Here is a 17,148-nt window from a genome sequence, read left to right as displayed (position 1 = left end):
ACTGAGCGTTTGAAAGAACTAAACAAAGTATGTCTTTGCTGTGTGTGGAATTGGAAATGTGTGCGCTTTGTTTTTGTTTTTGTTTTTCCTTCTGCGTTTTGTATCTGAACCTGATCAGTATCTGTATCAGTGGACAAAATTAGTATGGTGTAGGGAATGAAATGTAAAAATAATAAGGATCTATGAATAAGGATCAAGTGAAATGATTAAAAATGTAATTGTAGCAACTAATTGGCAAGAAAAAGGATGAAACGTGAAAAGATAGAGAAAAAAAGAAAGAAAATAAAGTGGAGAGTGTTAGGAAGAAAAAGAAACACAAGGAAAGATAACAGCCCTTTTTATATAAAGGCCACAATGCTGAGCTTATCGGAAGGAGAAGGACGACCAAGGAAGGGGTAGGAGTTGGACTAAACAATGTTGGATCAGACCGAGTTGATACATGATGACTAGTATCATTGGTTTGTATTGCCATGTGGGAGTCTATTAAAGTTACAGCAATCTGTGCTTGATAAGATACACATGCTCAATACTCAAAAAATCCTTTGGAGCTTACAAAGTAAACGTTCAGCACCACTTGTGTTCATCTACATATTTGTCACACATTGGTGGTGCACACACTCTGACCCGGACATAAAAATGTAGTAACAGCTTCTGAGGACATCGCATAAAAAAATCTAAAAGATGAATATGTGCTGCCAGAGATGAAGCATATGAGAAAGGGGGGATGACATTCAAGATACAACTGGGTCCAAGGGACTTTTTTTTCTTTTTGCGCTATGCATCTTATCGTCATTCATGGGGGGATACAAGCCAATTGAATTGAAGCATGGAGGTATATTTAAAAATATACATGTATATGATTGATCTGCTCCTGTTTAATATATACATTACTGTAGTATTGGATAAAGAAAAACAATGATCATTCGAAAAAACTTTTTGCTTTCAAGAAATGACTCCAATTTGCGTGCGGAAGCATTAGGACAATAAAGGGGGCAAAAGCGGATCTCGTCTTTTCTTTTTTTTTTCTGGTATTTCAGGGTTCAATTGTTTCTAACAATATAAGAGGCTTTGGTCTGTATTTCAATGTGTCATTCGTCCTATCTTTGATTACAATAAGCCGTTTAGTTGAGAGATTACAGGCATGCAGTACGGTTGGTTCAAAAAAAAAAAAAAAAAGTTTCTGGCTTCGGTCTCAAATGTTCTTCGGACAAAAATGTCAAACTAAAGAAACACATGTATATTCCTAGCCTATCTTTTTGCTTCACTCACGAATACCACATGAAAATAAAAAAAGTTCAAATCTAGACTGCTATAACAAGAACTTCGTTTTTGTTCGAGTCATGACTATTTGTATATATGACGCGCAACATGAGAACCATGAAAGAAGAGAGGAAAATGTAGAATGAACGTGTGCTGTACACAAACGTGTATCCAAAAAAAAAAAAGTGCACCTCTCTTCCTTTAGATTCTCGGACTCGGACACCGAACCTGAACGTTGTTTCGTGACTGTAAGTAGGGAAAACAATTAAAGACACTTTCTTTCTTTTTCTCGCCGTCAGTGTGGGCATCATATTTCCAAGTCAAGAAATCACTTTCCGCCATGGATCACTGGCATTGATAGCATAATCTTTTTTTTTTTCTTTTCTTTTTGATCCGAGAATGTTAAACTTGTGTTTAATTGCGCCGATCTCCATGAAACAAAGCATCTTCGTTTCTAGATGTTCTTTAAAGAAGCGGGAGAAAGAAGGGAGGCATAAAAAAAACCACTCTCGAAAAAAAAAAACAAGAAAAAAAAAGGGACAACTGAGGGGTTATAAAGTGTGGAGTTTTCTGGTTTTTTTTTTTCCTACGCATGTTGTTTCCCCAGTTTTTACCAAATCAAGCAAATCAAGAACGCTCGCGTGTTTATTTTTTCCTAAATCATCCTTGTCACGTTTTTACAGCTTTCTTATCTGCGTACAACAGTCACTTTGAACTGCATTGATAGGGAATCACACATTTAAACATGTGTATGGCGCATGTGTATGGCCTGCAGTAGACTAAACTTGCATCTAAACTCCCCCATTATCTTACTGGTTTATGTAGTCTAGCATATCATAGGCATGTGACATCTGTCAGATTATGTATGTACTAACAAACTCCCAATGCATTTGTGTTAGCTCGAATTAACAATTTTTATTATTCGTACTATAATGGAACTGAGCTTTTTATATCATCCAAACATACGCATCAGAAAAGAAACCAATGGGAGATTTTTTTTTACAACAACCACCGGAGACAGAAGCCAGCAGTGATAGCGACAGCAGTAAAAACACGGGAAAAACCGCCACCGTATCCAGCCTGTGCAAAGCTAGGTTTGCTCGATCCATCACCGTCTGGTGCAGTTGTCTTGGTCGGTTGTGCCGGTGATCCAGATCCAGAAGTTGTGGTCACGTTTCCGTTGCCGCCACCACCTTCTTTTCGTTGAATCGCCAGGATACCATGACCTGTAGACGAATGTTCTTGGATCTTGGCTGTCTGTGGATCTTCACCCGTAGGAATATTTTTTCCAACAGCATAGATCACATGCAACTCTTTAGCATCAGGAAGGATTGTTCCTTTTGCAGTCACTAAAGGTCTTGTGAATGTACAAGTAAAGCTGCTGTTAGAAGCCATGACTCCAGATTTGGCTCCGAGGACTTGGAACTCGACTGCAGTTGGGATCTCGGTCGGATCGTCATTGGAAGTAGCAAACCGTTGTGAGAGGATCGCGCCTTGTCCAGTGGTCGTAGGCCAACACATCTTGATTGATAAGGCGTATTTTTATATGTTTACATGGATATACGATTCAAGCATTAGCTTTTTTCTTTCGTTCATCTTTTTTCCTTCATTTTTTTCTCTACCAGTGAATAAGTCAAAAAAAAAAAAAAATAAAATAAAAAAAAAATAAAAAACTTACTGCGAGATCGTTGCCATCCATGTCTGTGGCCTTCCCTCCAAAGCCGATACCAAGCCATCCAACTTGAGCCTTGGACCAGAGTGAGAACTCAAGTGTGTTAGGGTCATTCGAATAAATAGTAGCAGTCATACACATCTCTGCAGAACATAGGGCTTGTGTCTCTGGGCCTTGACCAGTAGTCAAAGTCAGAAGGGTGGTGGCTAATGTGCAAATAAAAAATAAAAATAAAAAAATAAAAAAATAAAAATCGATTTAATGACGTGGTGAGACGTTTCACATGAAACGCTTTTTGCCACCAATTTTATTTTCTCTCTATTCGCTCACTTTGAATTAATCAAAGAAATCCATACAGATGCCAAAGACGCGTAAAAGTAATATTGAAATCAATAATAATAAAAAGAAAAAGTTACGCGTCTTTACCTGAAAGAATACTGAAAAGAACACAAAAGATGTGTCCAGCTTTATAGGCATACGAATGCGACTGTGAGGGTGCCATGTTGAGTTTTTTAAGATAGAAAGAGCAGCAGATGTTTTTGAGAGGGTGCCAAGGCGGAGAAGGGGAAGAAGTGAAGCGAAAAAAAAAAAAAAAAAAAAAAAAAAAAAGCCGAGGAAGGTTCAGCAGAGAAAGAAGAAAAGAAGGAAGAGGCTTGAGAAAGGAAAGGAATAGTAAGAGCTTATATATAAATATTTTATATGAGGCACATGGTATACCCAATGAAGAAAAGCGTGTGAGAATAAATAAAAAAACAATACATCTCTGAAGAAATTGATAGAAGCATGATAATTTAATCTGATTGAGAAAAAGGTTGCCAATCGATCTACAAAACAATTACTAAACAAAGGTGAGTGTACCTCAATGTTGTATTTATGGGCCCTATTTGTATACATTTCCAACCAAGCTGGTGGCACCTTTTTGTCTTGCTGAAAGAAAGTAGTCGCGTGGGCATAATCATCTCGATCGAAGTTCGGAGGGGATACTGAATGTACATAAAATGGTTTACGGTTGTTGTTGTTGTTGTTGTTGTTGAGGCAGAATCTCGGTCACCATCTTTTGAGAAATTAGATTTTCTGCTGATTTAGGCAGTTGGGCTCCATTAATGCATCAAAAAAAAAAAAAAGGTCGGTCCAGACCTATAGACGTAGGAGAAAGGGATATGGTCCATGCGACCCCCTCGGATCTGAATTTCTTTTTTTTCTCTCCTTCTTTGGTAACACGAGATGCAGAACCAGAACGGCCTCGGTCTTCCTTTCTGAACAAAAAAAAAAAAAAAAAAAAGAAAAGAAAAAACATCAAAATTACCCATCAGCACGTTCCACAAATGTACTCCATCTTAGTACATCTCTACTTTTATTGTCTTTTGTCTCTTGACGCGATGATTCAATTACATTGCAATGCTGGGACATAAACATGAAAAATGACTATCATGGTCGTTGGACGGAATAACTTTTTACGCAAAATATCAGCATAAACGGGGGGTGTATGACATGTATGGAAGTATTAAGAATGAAGAGTCTTTTTTTGATGTTGTTTATTAGTGCATAAAATTGTTTAAAGGTATTTTGGATTAGAGATCATAGTATACACAAATGCACAGCATGTTTATAAATATCATTAAAAAAAAAGATTCTCGAGAATTTCCCTGAACCTCATCTTTTTTTTTTTTTTTTTTTTTTTTTTAATGCTTTGTTTCTTTTTAAGAAACAATGCCAGCAATGCAGGCAGAGATCAAAGTTGAAACAGCGCCGGCCATACAGGCCGAGAAGGACAGACGAGCGATCGCATCAGCACGGTCAGGTGCCAAGGTCAAGAACAAGGAGATTTGAGTACCAATGGAACCAACATTGGCGAATGAGGCCATTGCGTAGGTCGTCAACAAAGCCGTACGGGGATTCAATGTATGTTGAATCTTCGTGAACTGGGCAAAGGCTGCAAATTCGTTTAGAATGAACTTGATACCCATGGCCTCAGCTGCTGGAGTCAAATCCTGAGTTGGAATACCAATCAACCAAGCCAGAGGGTACAATACCCAAGATGCGATCTTCTCAATCGAAATCTCCACGCCATAGAAACCAAAGATCCAGCCCAATAAACCGTTCGCCAGACCTAAAAGCGAAATGACTGCCAAGAGCACAGCAACGATGACGATGCAGAGCTTGATACCAAAGATGGCTCCGTTCGAGATAGCATGGATGGCATTTGATTCACGATCCTTATAAGCTGGAGCCACAGCAGTTCCCTTCGTAAGAGGGACTTCTACCTCAGGGTAGCGAATTTTGGAGATGACGATGGCACAAGGAACAGACATCATACAACAGGTCAAAAGAGCAGTCGCGTCAGCTCCGAAAGACAAAAGACCCAAGAAAACAGAGCCGGAGATGGTGGCGAAACCAGAGGTCAAGACCTGATGCAACTCTGCCTCAGTCATCTCTGAGACGAAGGGACCGACCAACATAGAGGCCTCGGACATTCCCACAAATGGAGCAGCACATGCAGCCACACATTCGACACCAGAGATATCAATAATGTGAATGACAAGCGAGGCCATGGTGGCAACCACAGACTGGACAATGTTATAATAGTACAAGCACTGGATGACAGCAGCGAACAGAATGATGGCTGGTAAGACTGAGACAGCGAAGGAACTAGCTAAAGGCCAGGGTACATCATTTACTACCACAGAGTTGGGTCCAAAAATGAACTCGCGACCCTGAGAAGCATAACTAAGGAAGTTTTCGGCCTGCTGAGCAATAAATTGGAAGATTTGGTAACCAACACTCCAGCGGATGATGAGAAGAGCAAGAATATATTGCATAAAGATTCCAGTCCACACGATTCTCCAGGAAATGGCCTTGCGATTCTATGGGAGTAACGTAATGTAATTGGAGCACGCAGTAAGTAATCAAATACGTTGACATGTATGTTTAGATTGCATAGTCGCGTGGTGACTAGAAAAAAAAGAAGTCTGTGCTTCAAACAAATAAACAAGGCCGTGTGATACAAAAAAAAAAAAAAAAAAAAAAAGGAAAAGAGGAAGAGAGTGCATGTAGTCGAAATGTAATTCATGCCTCATCGGCACATGTCCTTCATGAGAAACATGAACTAATGAGGTAGTCAACAATAGAGGACTAAGAAAAAGAATTTTACAAAACAAAGGACTAAACTAATTGTTGGCATCATTGTGCTGGTACTAAAAATACATTAGCAGGCCAAAGGGCAATTTGATCGAACATCTTATCCCATAGTAGATGCTGTTCATCCCTTTTTTTTTTTTTTTTTTTTTTTTTTTTTGATGATGAAAATTGTGGAAATGCACAACAATTTACCTTGGAGAAGGCAATGGTAACCAATAAGAGGACCACCAACCCCAAGCAGGAGATCAAACGTTGGGCACGGGTACCATGGGCGTCATCCGATCTTAGCGCTGCAGTTAAGATCAAGGCCAAGGGTGGAATGCCATAGCCGATCACCTTGACACCTAAGCTAGGCATCATGTTGATTAATCTTGCACCTCCATTCCAGAGAATCGATACTGGTTTTGAAGCCATTCCAGAGGGTAAATGTTGAAGTGCAATCCACCACACAATGGCCCCATACAACAGTGAGAGGACTAGCAGGTTTCCACTTTTGTGAAGGACCGCTGCGGGCACAAAGAGACCTGTGCAGATCAAAAAGAAAAGTAAATGGCTCCAAACTTTGGTATGTCGATAATAAAATGCAAAGCGGCCATGGTATGAACGTTGAGAGGCTGCGTCAAGGTCCTCGAGTTCTTCCATTTGTTGTTCTCTGTCTTCTTCATAATCTGATGATGGTTTGTGATGATCTGGATCTACTTTTTGATCCTCCATGTGGAGGGATGTTGGTTTTTTGAGGGACATTGTTTTAGTAGAAGTTGTATGTGAGAAGTGTGAACAAATGAAGGGAGAGACGGATTAGAGGAGAATGATAAGAGAAGCGGAGAGAGAGAAGGATGGAAATAGGAGGAGTAATGGATAAATTCTTTAAGAATTGACAGCAAAGTGTGGGGGATCTAGACAGATGCCTAAAAAGAGGGAAAAAGAAAAAGAAAAAAAAAAAAAAAAAAAAAAGGGTGGAGACTTAATATAATAAATACTGACTGATCAACGAGAGTGGACGGGACAAAATGGATGTAGAACTCCAGGAACAAATGTTTGAATTGCCATATGTCATGAATTTGAGTGTCCCAAGCCAATAAATATAATTAGTCAAGAACTTTTAAGTCAAGGTTACCTGATTTGTATCTCCTTACGTGTACACATACATTCATTCCTAGATATGCACCCCATTTCATGTTTAATTTTACTCGGTTTGGAGTAAGTTGCCCTGTTGAGAAAGCCTTTCTTTCTTATTTTTATTTTTGTTGACAGCATTCAAAGAGAAGAGTTGAGGTGAGTTTTGTAGGAAGCAATCGAGCTGTTAACAAAAAAAAGAAAAAAGTCATATGAAATTCTTACAGCCCGCCCACAGCAGTATGCATAACTGGACTCAACTCTAAGTCGCGCTTTCTGAATCTACTCGGGGTCAAGGACTTTTTTAGGCCAAAGTTAGAGCCAAGAAGGAATTTTTTTTTTTTTTTTTTTTTTTTTTTTTAATATCCGCTTTTAGTAACAGCAATAATTTTCCCATCGAGCAAAGGGCGAGGAAAGGGTCTAATGTCCGTTCGGCCTCTCTAATCAAAAAAGTGGAGGCATATACTTCCAACTTCGTACGCCACGTTGGAAGTCTGATCTTTCTTTCTCCCACCCTTGTTTCCTTGAAAAGCTTGGCTTTTTTCTCGGTGAGGAAGAATAATCCATACTTCTTATGTGCAAAATTGTTCCAAGGAAAAGAGTATGAGAGGAAAAAGAAGAGAGATAAGTGCTAGTCTAATTGTTGATGGTGATGGGAGAGGATTAGAAACAGATATTGATTGCAGTATTCCTAGCATTGCAAGAATATCTATTGTTTAGTTACACTTATGACACTGCCAATAAACAGAGTTTTCTTTTGGAGGTTTTTTGTTGGTGATAGTGCAGAATCAAGTTCCTCTCCTAAGTCTTCCAAGCTAACGTTTACATCATGCACTAAGCATTAACCATGTATTGATCGAAACTCTCTTATGTTGCCCCGCATTTTTTTTTTTCTTTATGGTCTAGATTGTTGCATTTTATATATCATGCTTTGCCTTTAACCAAAGGTAGTCTACGTGTGTATATACTTGGGGTGTTGGCTCACATATATTATATATACATATGCTTGAAAACCCGATGAAGCTTGTTCAAAGCCTAAAAAGAATGCCTATCAAACGGAGTAAAATCCGAATATTCATCCTCTGCCGTAAGGAGCCTAAAAAAAAAACTGGAGACAATATGCACCCTATTAAAGACGAGCGGGAATTAGATCCAGTCCAGAAATGTGTGAGCCAATGATTACCATCATTAATCTGTAAATATGAACTGATGGAAGCAAAGAAAAAAAAAAAGGACTACGCAAAGGTGAAGAATATGTCAGTTCGATGGTGAAAAAGCCAACTAACTTCCTGTAGCCACATCTTCTATTGACTGGTTCGAATAAGTCTTTTTTTTTTTTTCTTGATTTTTGCATCATACTTCACTCTTTTTCACACGTATCTCCCAAAAGAGACTTGATGTGAATGAAGGCTCTCTGAATTCTTCCATTTCTTTTTTTTTTTTTTTTTTTTATTGTTTTGCACGTAATCATGCACCGCCGCACGCAAGGATGCTACAATTGAAAATGTTCATTTTTTTTTTTTACCACGGCCTTTTCTGTAATACATGTAATAAAAAAAGTGGCTCTCATTGGCCTACATACAGCCAATGACAGTTTTCGCCAGTGTTGCACAACAGGAAAAACACGGAATTAATTTTTTTTCGCCTCTTGGCCGCTCAATATGTTTTTTTTCTCATGTGCCATGATAAATATCTAATTTATACTTGTGCATGAAATGAGTGACTTTTTTCTACATGGGGGGGATGCATGTATATATACCCTTGTTACCATGTCCTTCTTTTCGAGATTTTCTCTTTGAACATTAAAAAAAAAAAGTTTTCTTTATCCATCCAAAAAAAAAAAAAAAAAAAAAAAAAGGTCCTTCATTATATTGCGCAAGATGACGACTGAATCAATGTTTAATTCACATCAATCAGATCATCGCATTGTGCACTGTTTTCTGTCAGGGACTAAGCATAAATAACTTGTATAAATATATATGCCATTTGTCGTGTGGAGAAATTAAACTCTTGACTAAAAATACAAGATGCCCTGTTGTTCATCGGTTAATAAATATTATAGCATACCCCCATACGAACGCATGAGAACAAACATTGAAATTTCGTGACAAAAGTAATGAGGTACACATTTTATTTCTATACACCTGAACACAAACTTTTTTGTTGTTATTGCTATTATAAATTATTATATTGTTACTGTTACTTCTCCCAAGCACCATCTGCGTTAGGGCGCAACCCATCATTACTATCTAATGGAAGCTCAACCAACGAGTCAAAGATAACTTTGCCCACCATAGGCTCCACCCTCGCAATATCTTCCTTTGTAATGAAATCATTCGTGATGCGTTGCGCAAACACCATCATACAAGCACCTGCACGAATGCTGTTGCTCTTCTTCTTTTTGCTGCCATTTTCCATACCATTGCTATTGCCATTGCCATTACTCTTGTTCATGCGAATAAGGGGTGCACTCGTTGATGTTTTGGCTAAATGGTACAGCACAAATGTCTCCATCTCTAATGTCATCGTGTTGGGTTCATGCTTGAGCAACTCTTCAAACAAAGTTTGGTTCACATCCACAAAATTCTCGTCCTGACGACCCTGTGAAGAATAAAACGAATCCGCTGTAGCATTGATTCCTGACCAGATATGGTTCTCTCCCAGTTGAGCCTTCAAATTTTTCACCAATGTACGTGTAATCTCTGGATCTGCTTTAAACACCTTGGAGAAACTATAGGGCGTCCCTTTATCGCTGCTGTCAATTTCTTCATCGCTACTATGGTCGTGATCTGCAAAATAGTTGACGTTACGTTGAACAAGATATGATCCAGAGGGCACACAGACGTCACCAACTGCTGCATTCGACAGGGAACCGCAGGATCCTAAACGAATGATGATCATTGGTCCATCCACAACAGCTCTGCACTCGCGCACAAAAAAATCCATCATGGAAATACCCATTCCTAATTTTTTTTAATTTTTCAATGAAAATTAGTTTGTTACAAAAAAAAAAGTTACCCGCGAATACCATCTCCGTCATTACTAAATCATCATATCATTGATTAACAACAACAACAGCAACCTTACCAATGGCAACAATAGAGACAGGGACGCCTTTATAAGTTCCGGTGATTGTCAAGAATCCACGATGGGAAGAAAGGCTAAAGAGGTTGGCAGGAATAGTCTTTGCAGGCGTATTTTCTAAATCCACACCGTCTAAAGAACGAGAAAGAATAATTGCACGAGCTGGATCTCCAACCGTCACGATCCTATTTGCCAGCTCTCCATGCTTGACACCGACATGGCTATTAAAGAGAATAAGCCCCATTAAGGTGAGGATGAATTAATAAATTATATGAGGAAAATCAAAAAAAGTAAGAAAATAAAAAAATAAAAAAGGGGCAAGAAATACTTACTAGGTACGCCCTTCAGCGTCCATAGGGAAGTTAGCATTGGTCATAGACATATTGAACAACTGTTTTATGTGTGTGTGTCTGTTTGAGAAAATAAAAAAGGAAAAAGGAATGAGGAAAAAGGAATGAGTTGATGGGAAAGTGGAGGAAGAAGAATGTTGTTCCTGACTTTGTCTCATTACCCTCCCTTTTATACCTTTTATATTAAGGTCGAAGATGAAAAGACCGTGGGCACTCTTCGTGCATCCCATCCAATAAGAGCAGAATAAGAAAAAACGCCCCATTTCCATTTCCACCAAAAAAGTCATGATCGAATTTTCTATAATTACACCCAAATAGTGCAAAGTAACGAACAATTGTTTGTATCTTTAGCATATGAAGCAGATCACATGCCTCATCCTCTTTCGATGACCAACGGATTTACAAGCTTTTACTGTGAAGTATAAGAAGTATAAAAGAAAAAGGACAACGTAATAGACATGAAAGCTACATTGTAAATAAATAAATAGTAATGGTATTTGTTGCAAACTACTTGTAGGCAAACCTTTTCTATTATTCGTTCAATGCAATCACAACCATCATACCAACACCAATCAACATTGCAATCACTTCCGATCCAAATTGTCGAGCATCCTTTGCAAACTTGCCAGTGACCGTCAACAGCTCTGGAATGACCCCAACAGTGGCAATATACAAGAATCCTCCTGCAGTGAATGGGATCACAAGATCACCTGCTCGCATCGGGATACTTTCAAACCCGAATAGTGCCAATTTTTCTTCTCCCAATGCTGGATCTCCTCCGGCTTTGCTCATCTCTTCAATAGCAATACCAGCTAAGGTACCCAAATAGGCTCCAATTGCGGTCACAAATTGAGACATCATAGCCTTGCTACGCGGGAAACCGGATTGGATCAAAATCGCATAATCTCCTACCTCATGTGGGATCTCATGAAAGAATACCGCAACTGTCGTAGTCGCTCCAATGGCTGGTGAAGTGTAGAAGGATGCTGCCATGGCCAACCCGTCTGTGAAGTTGTGGGTCGCATCTGCGATCAAGTTCAAATAGGCTGATAATTTGATACTGTTCGAAATCTCCTTCTTGTCCTTTCCTTCACCTTCGACCTTGGTTTTGTCTCCAGTAGTGTCCTGATCTTTAGCAGCATTGTTTTTACGTTGACGCAAACCTGAGTCCTTGTCTTTGTGCTCATGATCATGATCATGCTCGTTCTCACTATCGACCTTCTTGCTATGGGCGTGACCATGGTCATGACCGTGGCTATGACTATGTCCTCCTTCTCCACCGCTCAAAACTCGCATGATCTTATCAAGACAGAAGAATCCAAAGAAGCCTACAAAGATGCCGAACCCAACCACCACATTCTTGGTCTCGTTCGCTGTCACTACATCGCCTGTATGGACCTCCCCCATAAACGAATGAGGTAACAGATGTAAGAATACATCGCCCAATAGACCACCAACCGCAAATGCTACTAATGTATTCAATGATTCAGGTTTGATATCTGGAGGAACAAAGTATAGCAACAGGTTGGGGATCAAGGAAATATACGTCGTACCCAACAATGAGTTGACCATGGGTGATCCTGGGAACAAGAACGCAAATATAGCCTTCATCCGACTATTCGTCACTGTGTCATAACCATGCTCCACTCCAGAGCCTACCAAGTTTCCATCCTTATCATAGATAGGCAAAGCATGATACATTTGCTCCTTCTCATCCGATGCGCCATGGAAAGGGCATCCACCTGCTTTCTCGGGATCAACATTGGCATGAACATGGTCTTTTGGAATGCTATGACTGTGCCCATGACCATTCTTGTGTGCATGGACCAAGGTAATGAAAGTTAACACCAAGGTTGCAAGTGCCAGAAGCCAAATGGCCCTGGTACGATTGAAGGTTGCCATTCGCAAAAAGTGATTCCTTAATACGTCTTCCCTCTAGCTTTAGGTATGAAGAAAATAAATAAATAAATAAAAAGTCAATAAGCGGTGAAATGATAAGTAAGCGTAGAATGCAGAAAATGTCATCTTTGCATCTACTTGATTTTACCCAATGTATACTTCAATCGAGGTCTGAAGAGATCAATTGAACTGAAGTGAAAAGAAAATAAAGTATGAAATGAGAAGGTAGAAGGTGTAAGTGCTTGTGTTTTTGGAGGGAAAGGGAGAGTAATCTCTTTGGAACCAGGGAAAATTTGACTCTTGAGAACGTGTCGCAACTAAAACCATGCCGTGGACGCGATTCACTGGCGCGCGTTTATAAAAATTGATTAAGTTAAGGGGTTCAGGATGGTTTTCGACTTTCTGCATGAAGCTCACACAATGCATCTTTTTTATTCGACAGATGAGAGGAGGGGGTATAGATGATATAAATATAGTAGTTGTTTATGTAGAAATAAAGATTATTATTACATAATTAGGATGCTGCTTGGACTGAAACAAACATTCGTGGCTCTGGAGGCTGAGGCTTGCTTGATCCACGGTCTGGCACTTCGGGCAAAAAGTGCAGCTGCGGACGGTACTGCAGGCGCTGTGCGTTAGACCAACGTGTCATCCAGTCGGGAATATAATTCAAGAAGACCTTACGAACAACATCCGCCATAATACCCTAAGTATGTTGTAAGGTAAAAAGTAAAAAAAAAAAAAAAAAAAAAAAAAAAAAGTGTTTGTATTTCTAACGACTGATATATCGTTCATTTTTATTATTTGCATTAATATTTTCTCTTTGTTTACCTTGTTCGACATGATCTTGCCAAATTGACGAGCGTTATTCAATGCATCCTGTGCGATCTTGGATCTCTTTTCAAAATAGTTTTCAAAGATCAAGGAGATATTCTCGCGTGTAGGTGAAGGCATATCCACAAGAAGATTGCACAGATGCACTCCATCCAAGATAGCCAAATTGGCTCCCAATCCAGCGCTAGGCACAACCTATTTGTTGAAAGATAAAAAAAAGACAAAAAAGCAACAAAAGGAAAAGCGCTCAGTCAATACACAAAATCCAGTGAAGATGTACTATAAGTTGCTACCATAAATTAGTAAATTAGTGGATCATGCTAACCTTGTGACAGGCTGTCAAAAAAAAAAAAAATTAGTCAAATAGACGACTTAAAAAGTCAAAAAGCCAAAAAGTCAAAACGTCAAAACGTCAAAACGTCAAAAAAAAAGACATACCATCGCCTAAAAGGACAACACGTCCATGATACCATGTTTGAAAGTACTTTTCTTCAAGCGCAATCTTAGAGATGAGGCTCTTGTCTGTCATATCAATGATATCGCCCAATGTCTTTCCCTTGAGAGGGCTACGCTGGTGTCGTACAAACTCAATCATCTCGGAGGACGCCTCGGGACCCCACTCTGATAACCTCGCCTCTCCTTCCAGAGCCTCTGCTCGAGGAACATTATGAATAACCGCCCATGAGAGACGGTTACCAGGAAGAGGCATATAGATAGCCTATAAATACATATTTGTATACATTTACGGCATGAAGCAAAAAGTTAGAAGAAATGTTTGAGTTAGATGGCATATGTACATCGGCTATTTTACTGATCTGCAAAAAAAAAAAAAAAAAAAAAAAAAAGAAAAGCATGATGGACGTTACATAGAAAGGATCGGTCTTTGGAATGACAATCTCAAAATCGCAGGTCTCTCTTCGAAGCATCTCATCATCCTTGGGATCTATCGGCGCACTAACTCCCACTATCCATTTGAAAATATACCCCAATTAATAAAATAATGATTACAATGTGTGTGGATTGTGCCTTTAATTTATTAAAAAAAAAAAAAAAAAAAAAAAAAAAAAGCTTACCGAGACAATGTTGGTCAAAGCTCAACGGTTGAGCATCGCTAAGAGGAAGCAAACCTTTCGTATTAAGGGTACTGTAAATGTTGCGTCGAACAGCGGAATAAGCTCCATCTGCACCAATAACGATATCACTTGTATAGGAGCTATCAGAAAGGAAAAAAAAAAAAAAAAAAAAAAAAAGAAGCAAAGGTGGCCAAAAAGCCAATGCAAAGATTTTAGTGACATGTTGTTCAGGTTGGTAGCATTAAGCACGTCTCTCCAATTTTTCAGAGGGCTTTTCTGTGTAAGCATCATCAAAGTTGCAACACAAGAAGCTTTACCTGCCATCAGCGCATCGCACTGTTGCACTGTTGTCGTCTTGTTCGATGTCCTCAACCTTCTTGCCATAAAGGATTTTTTCCTTGGGTAGCTTCTTAAGTAAACAGTTGTAGAACGCTGGACGATCGAGGATAATAGCTGGATATCCACCACTGGTTTTTTTTTTTTTTTTTTTTTTTTTTTTTTTAAAAAAAAAAAAAAAAAAGACAGAATATTCCATTTGACATCTGATTAGAGAGCAATTCCCATAACGTTTATTTCATGCATGGATTGACACGATATTTATACGTTAGAAAGATACAGACAACAAACATTAATTATGGTGTATAACTTACATCTCAGTCATGCAGGAGAAATCGACGATACCAATGGGTTGGATCGACTCATTATAGAAATTAAACTGTCGAACCGGTTTGGAAACCTTCATGAACTCATCCAAGAGGCCCAATTGCTCAATCACTCGTAGAGTCGAAGCATCCAATCCAAGAGAAGAACCCAATGCTCGAATGGTCTTGGCTTTTTCCAAGATAATATATTCAATCCCTGCTTGTTCAAACATGTTGGCCAATGAAAGGCCTCCGATACCTCCTCCTACAATCGTCACAGTAAGTTTTTTGGGTGGTTGCTCCATGATGTAAGAGATTGTAATGACAGAATGAAAAGAAATGAGTAAAAAAAAGAGAAGCTTGCAATTCAGAGATGGAAGGCCGAAGAGGAAAAAAGAAAAAAGTGAGAGCAACGGTCGGAAGAGAGAAAAGAGAAAAAAATGACAACAGGGAGAAGGAAGATGAGAGAAGAGATTAAAAAAAAAAGAGGGTACAGAAAAGCCATCCACATGAATCCACATGAGAGCCATTCACGGTGTCACCAAATTTTACGCCCCATTCGAAAACTCCTTGCAACATTTCATAAGGTTCAACGGTTCGATTCGCCCAAAACCCAAGGCTTAATACCCAGTTGCCCAAACAGCCTCTCGTTTCCCTTGTGGGTCATGGTTGAGATGAAAAAATAATGTCAATCAAAGAACGCCCTTAGAGGTGACATTACGTCGTTGTGCAGGGAGGCTTGCAGAATTATCCGACGCGTTCATGCTCTTTTTTTTTTTTTTTTTTTTTTGTGTTGATCAATATGTTCGTTGTGAAGCTTTTGCATAGGATCAACACAAAAGTCGTGCCTTACTTTTGATCTCCTTGGCTTCTTTTGTCTGTAAAAACCCAAGCTGACTGAGAATAATGTCAATCAGAACATAAAGGCTCTGTACAACCTGCCAACAGCTAGTGGGGATATCTCCATCATTGGCTTCTCCGTATTCGATCAGCATAGCAGACAAAATGAGTATTGAAATGCTATGTGAGTACCACACATTTTTATTGTACCCACAATATCCTCCAATTGGACTATTTCGAAAAACCGAGTTACCGGATAGAGAAAAGAGTCATTCATGTTGATAAGGTAGATGAAATATACATAAATACAAAGCCTTTTCAAAGTGTTCTATATCCGGTGAAGTTAACTCGAGGGTGATACAGAGCCTTGACTCTATTGAAACACTCATTTGCATTGTTTACAGAATTAGTGGCGCTTCTGTCATTTACTTTAATTATAACGATCAAGACCTCTAATGCTCCATCTCTATCATCTCTTGGACTGAAGATGGGGTGATTTGGTGGTGACAGAGAATCTGGGCTTGAACCTAAAGCTATGCCTGTGTCTGAATCTGGTTTTGGTTCTGGTTTTGATTTTGATTTTGGTTGAGGAAGACACCCGATGATTCACGGATCTGTTGCATACTCATAACCTGTTCTTGCTCACGACCTTGTTGCTCTTGTGTTGGCGGCTGCGTACCAGAATGCGTCAAATTTGGGTCTGAGTTGGGAGTATGTTGAGTGTGTTGCTGAGAAGGCTCGAGGGGTCGAGGCATGACCATGTAAGGTACATTAGTATACTGATTCTGTGCTTCGTTCTGGTAATAGTACTGTTGCTGTTGCCCTTGTTCCATCGCGTACAGTGGATCGTACAATGGTTGACCATCCGGTTGGATCGCTATTGGCGATTGAGGCATTACTTGAGTGCCAGTGGTAGCACAAACAGCAAGAGGGGTGGGGGCGGGGGCGCCATGATAATGGTCATTATTGCGGTTGAAAAAACGATATCTATTTCGGTATCCTAGATAGATAAACACCATGAGGAGGATTGTTGCGAGCACTAGCGCAAAAAATGTTGGATTCATAAAGCCCATTTACACAAGAAGCAGAGAAAGAAGATTTAAAAGGAGAAGATGGAGGGGAGAAAGGATTGAAGGAATGTTTTTACTCTTTTTCTTTCCTTGCGGCAGTTGTCCTTTTTTATAGAGATAAACATCATGTATTTCGCCGCTCGAGCAAACAAAATATGTATTTACTTGGCT

The 17,148-nt window shown here is 39.3% G+C and overlaps 6 protein-coding genes across 6 annotated transcripts; all 6 read right to left on the bottom strand.

Moving 5' to 3' along the window:
* Nucleotides 1–2,216: 2,216 nt before the first annotated feature.
* Nucleotides 2,217–3,507, bottom strand: BCR41DRAFT_389083 (hypothetical protein). The gene is made up of 3 exons (XM_022028085.1): nt 3,359–3,507; nt 2,939–3,138; nt 2,217–2,781 (listed from the first exon to the last, which is right to left on the bottom strand). Exons 1-3 carry the CDS (start codon nt 3,432–3,434, stop codon nt 2,260–2,262), a joined length of 798 nt encoding a protein of 265 aa, XP_021877655.1. The 5' UTR covers nt 3,435–3,507; the 3' UTR covers nt 2,217–2,259.
* Nucleotides 3,508–4,632: 1,125 nt separating this feature from the next.
* On the bottom strand, nt 4,633–6,712 carry BCR41DRAFT_311384 (Na+ dependent nucleoside transporter C-terminus-domain-containing protein; the record flags this gene model as incomplete). Its single annotated transcript, XM_022021033.1, has 2 exons — nt 4,633–5,796; nt 6,263–6,712. The coding sequence occupies 2 exons, from the start codon at nt 6,710–6,712 to the stop codon at nt 4,633–4,635; spliced, it is 1,614 nt and encodes a 537-aa protein (XP_021877654.1).
* Nucleotides 6,713–9,310: 2,598 nt separating this feature from the next.
* On the bottom strand, nt 9,311–10,798 carry BCR41DRAFT_360597 (nucleoside phosphorylase domain-containing protein). Its single transcript, XM_022025394.1, has 3 exons — nt 10,603–10,798; nt 10,274–10,491; nt 9,311–10,149 (listed from the first exon to the last, which is right to left on the bottom strand). Exons 1-3 carry the CDS (start codon nt 10,776–10,778, stop codon nt 9,386–9,388), a joined length of 1,158 nt encoding a protein of 385 aa, XP_021877653.1. The 5' UTR covers nt 10,779–10,798; the 3' UTR covers nt 9,311–9,385.
* Nucleotides 10,799–10,997: 199 nt separating this feature from the next.
* BCR41DRAFT_340550 (ZIP zinc transporter-domain-containing protein) lies at nt 10,998–12,828 on the bottom strand. Its single transcript, XM_022022197.1, has 2 exons — nt 12,668–12,828; nt 10,998–12,559 (listed from the first exon to the last, which is right to left on the bottom strand). The coding sequence occupies exon 2, from the start codon at nt 12,520–12,522 to the stop codon at nt 11,152–11,154; it is 1,371 nt and encodes a 456-aa protein (XP_021877652.1). The 5' UTR covers nt 12,523–12,559; nt 12,668–12,828; the 3' UTR covers nt 10,998–11,151.
* Nucleotides 12,829–12,945: 117 nt separating this feature from the next.
* On the bottom strand, nt 12,946–15,510 carry BCR41DRAFT_424980 (hypothetical protein). The gene is made up of 8 exons (XM_022030513.1): nt 15,077–15,510; nt 14,744–14,893; nt 14,427–14,566; nt 14,220–14,317; nt 13,792–14,071; nt 13,679–13,689; nt 13,351–13,548; nt 12,946–13,225 (listed from the first exon to the last, which is right to left on the bottom strand). Exons 1-8 carry the CDS (start codon nt 15,370–15,372, stop codon nt 13,034–13,036), a joined length of 1,365 nt encoding a protein of 454 aa, XP_021877651.1. The 5' UTR covers nt 15,373–15,510; the 3' UTR covers nt 12,946–13,033.
* Nucleotides 15,511–16,440: 930 nt separating this feature from the next.
* On the bottom strand, nt 16,441–16,926 carry BCR41DRAFT_399926 (hypothetical protein; the record flags this gene model as incomplete). Its single annotated transcript, XM_022029105.1, has 1 exon — nt 16,441–16,926. The coding sequence occupies one exon, from the start codon at nt 16,924–16,926 to the stop codon at nt 16,441–16,443; it is 486 nt and encodes a 161-aa protein (XP_021877650.1).
* Between the last annotated feature and the right edge of the window lie 222 nt (nt 16,927–17,148).

This window comes from Lobosporangium transversale (genome assembly GCF_002105155.1).
Source record: "Lobosporangium transversale strain NRRL 3116 chromosome Unknown BCR41scaffold_44, whole genome shotgun sequence".
Taxonomy (NCBI): domain Eukaryota; kingdom Fungi; phylum Mortierellomycota; class Mortierellomycetes; order Mortierellales; family Mortierellaceae; genus Lobosporangium; species Lobosporangium transversale.
This window is presented reverse-complemented; position numbering and strand designations above follow the sequence as displayed.

Bases quoted from the DNA above. Each gene is read 5' to 3' on its own strand.
- BCR41DRAFT_360597 (XM_022025394.1), bottom strand. From the start codon at position 10,778: ATGAGACAAAGTCAGGAACAACATTCTTCTTCCTCCACTTTCCCATCA. The intron at 10,492-10,602 runs GTAAGTATTTCT...TCTCTTTAATAG, and splicing joins GACGCTGAAGGGCGTACCTA to CCATGTCGGTGTCAAGCATG. The intron at 10,150-10,273 runs GTAAGGTTGCTG...AAAAAAAATTAG, and splicing joins TGTCTCTATTGTTGCCATTG to GAATGGGTATTTCCATGATG.
- BCR41DRAFT_340550 (XM_022022197.1), bottom strand. From the start codon at position 12,522: ATGGCAACCTTCAATCGTACCAGGGCCATTTGGCTTCTGGCACTTGCA.
- BCR41DRAFT_424980 (XM_022030513.1), bottom strand. From the start codon at position 15,372: ATGGAGCAACCACCCAAAAAACTTACTGTGACGATTGTAGGAGGAGGT. The intron at 14,318-14,426 runs GTAAGCTTTTTT...TCAAATGGATAG, and splicing joins CTTTGACCAACATTGTCTCG to TGGGAGTTAGTGCGCCGATA. The intron at 14,072-14,219 runs GTAACGTCCATC...ATGTATTTATAG, and splicing joins CAAAGACCGATCCTTTCTAT to GCTATCTATATGCCTCTTCC.
- BCR41DRAFT_389083 (XM_022028085.1), bottom strand. From the start codon at position 3,434: ATGGCACCCTCACAGTCGCATTCGTATGCCTATAAAGCTGGACACATC. The intron at 3,139-3,358 runs GTAAAGACGCGT...TTTGCACATTAG, and splicing joins TCTTTTCAGTATTCTTTCAG to CCACCACCCTTCTGACTTTG. The intron at 2,782-2,938 runs GTAAGTTTTTTA...TTATCAATCAAG, and splicing joins TGGATGGCAACGATCTCGCA to ATGTGTTGGCCTACGACCAC.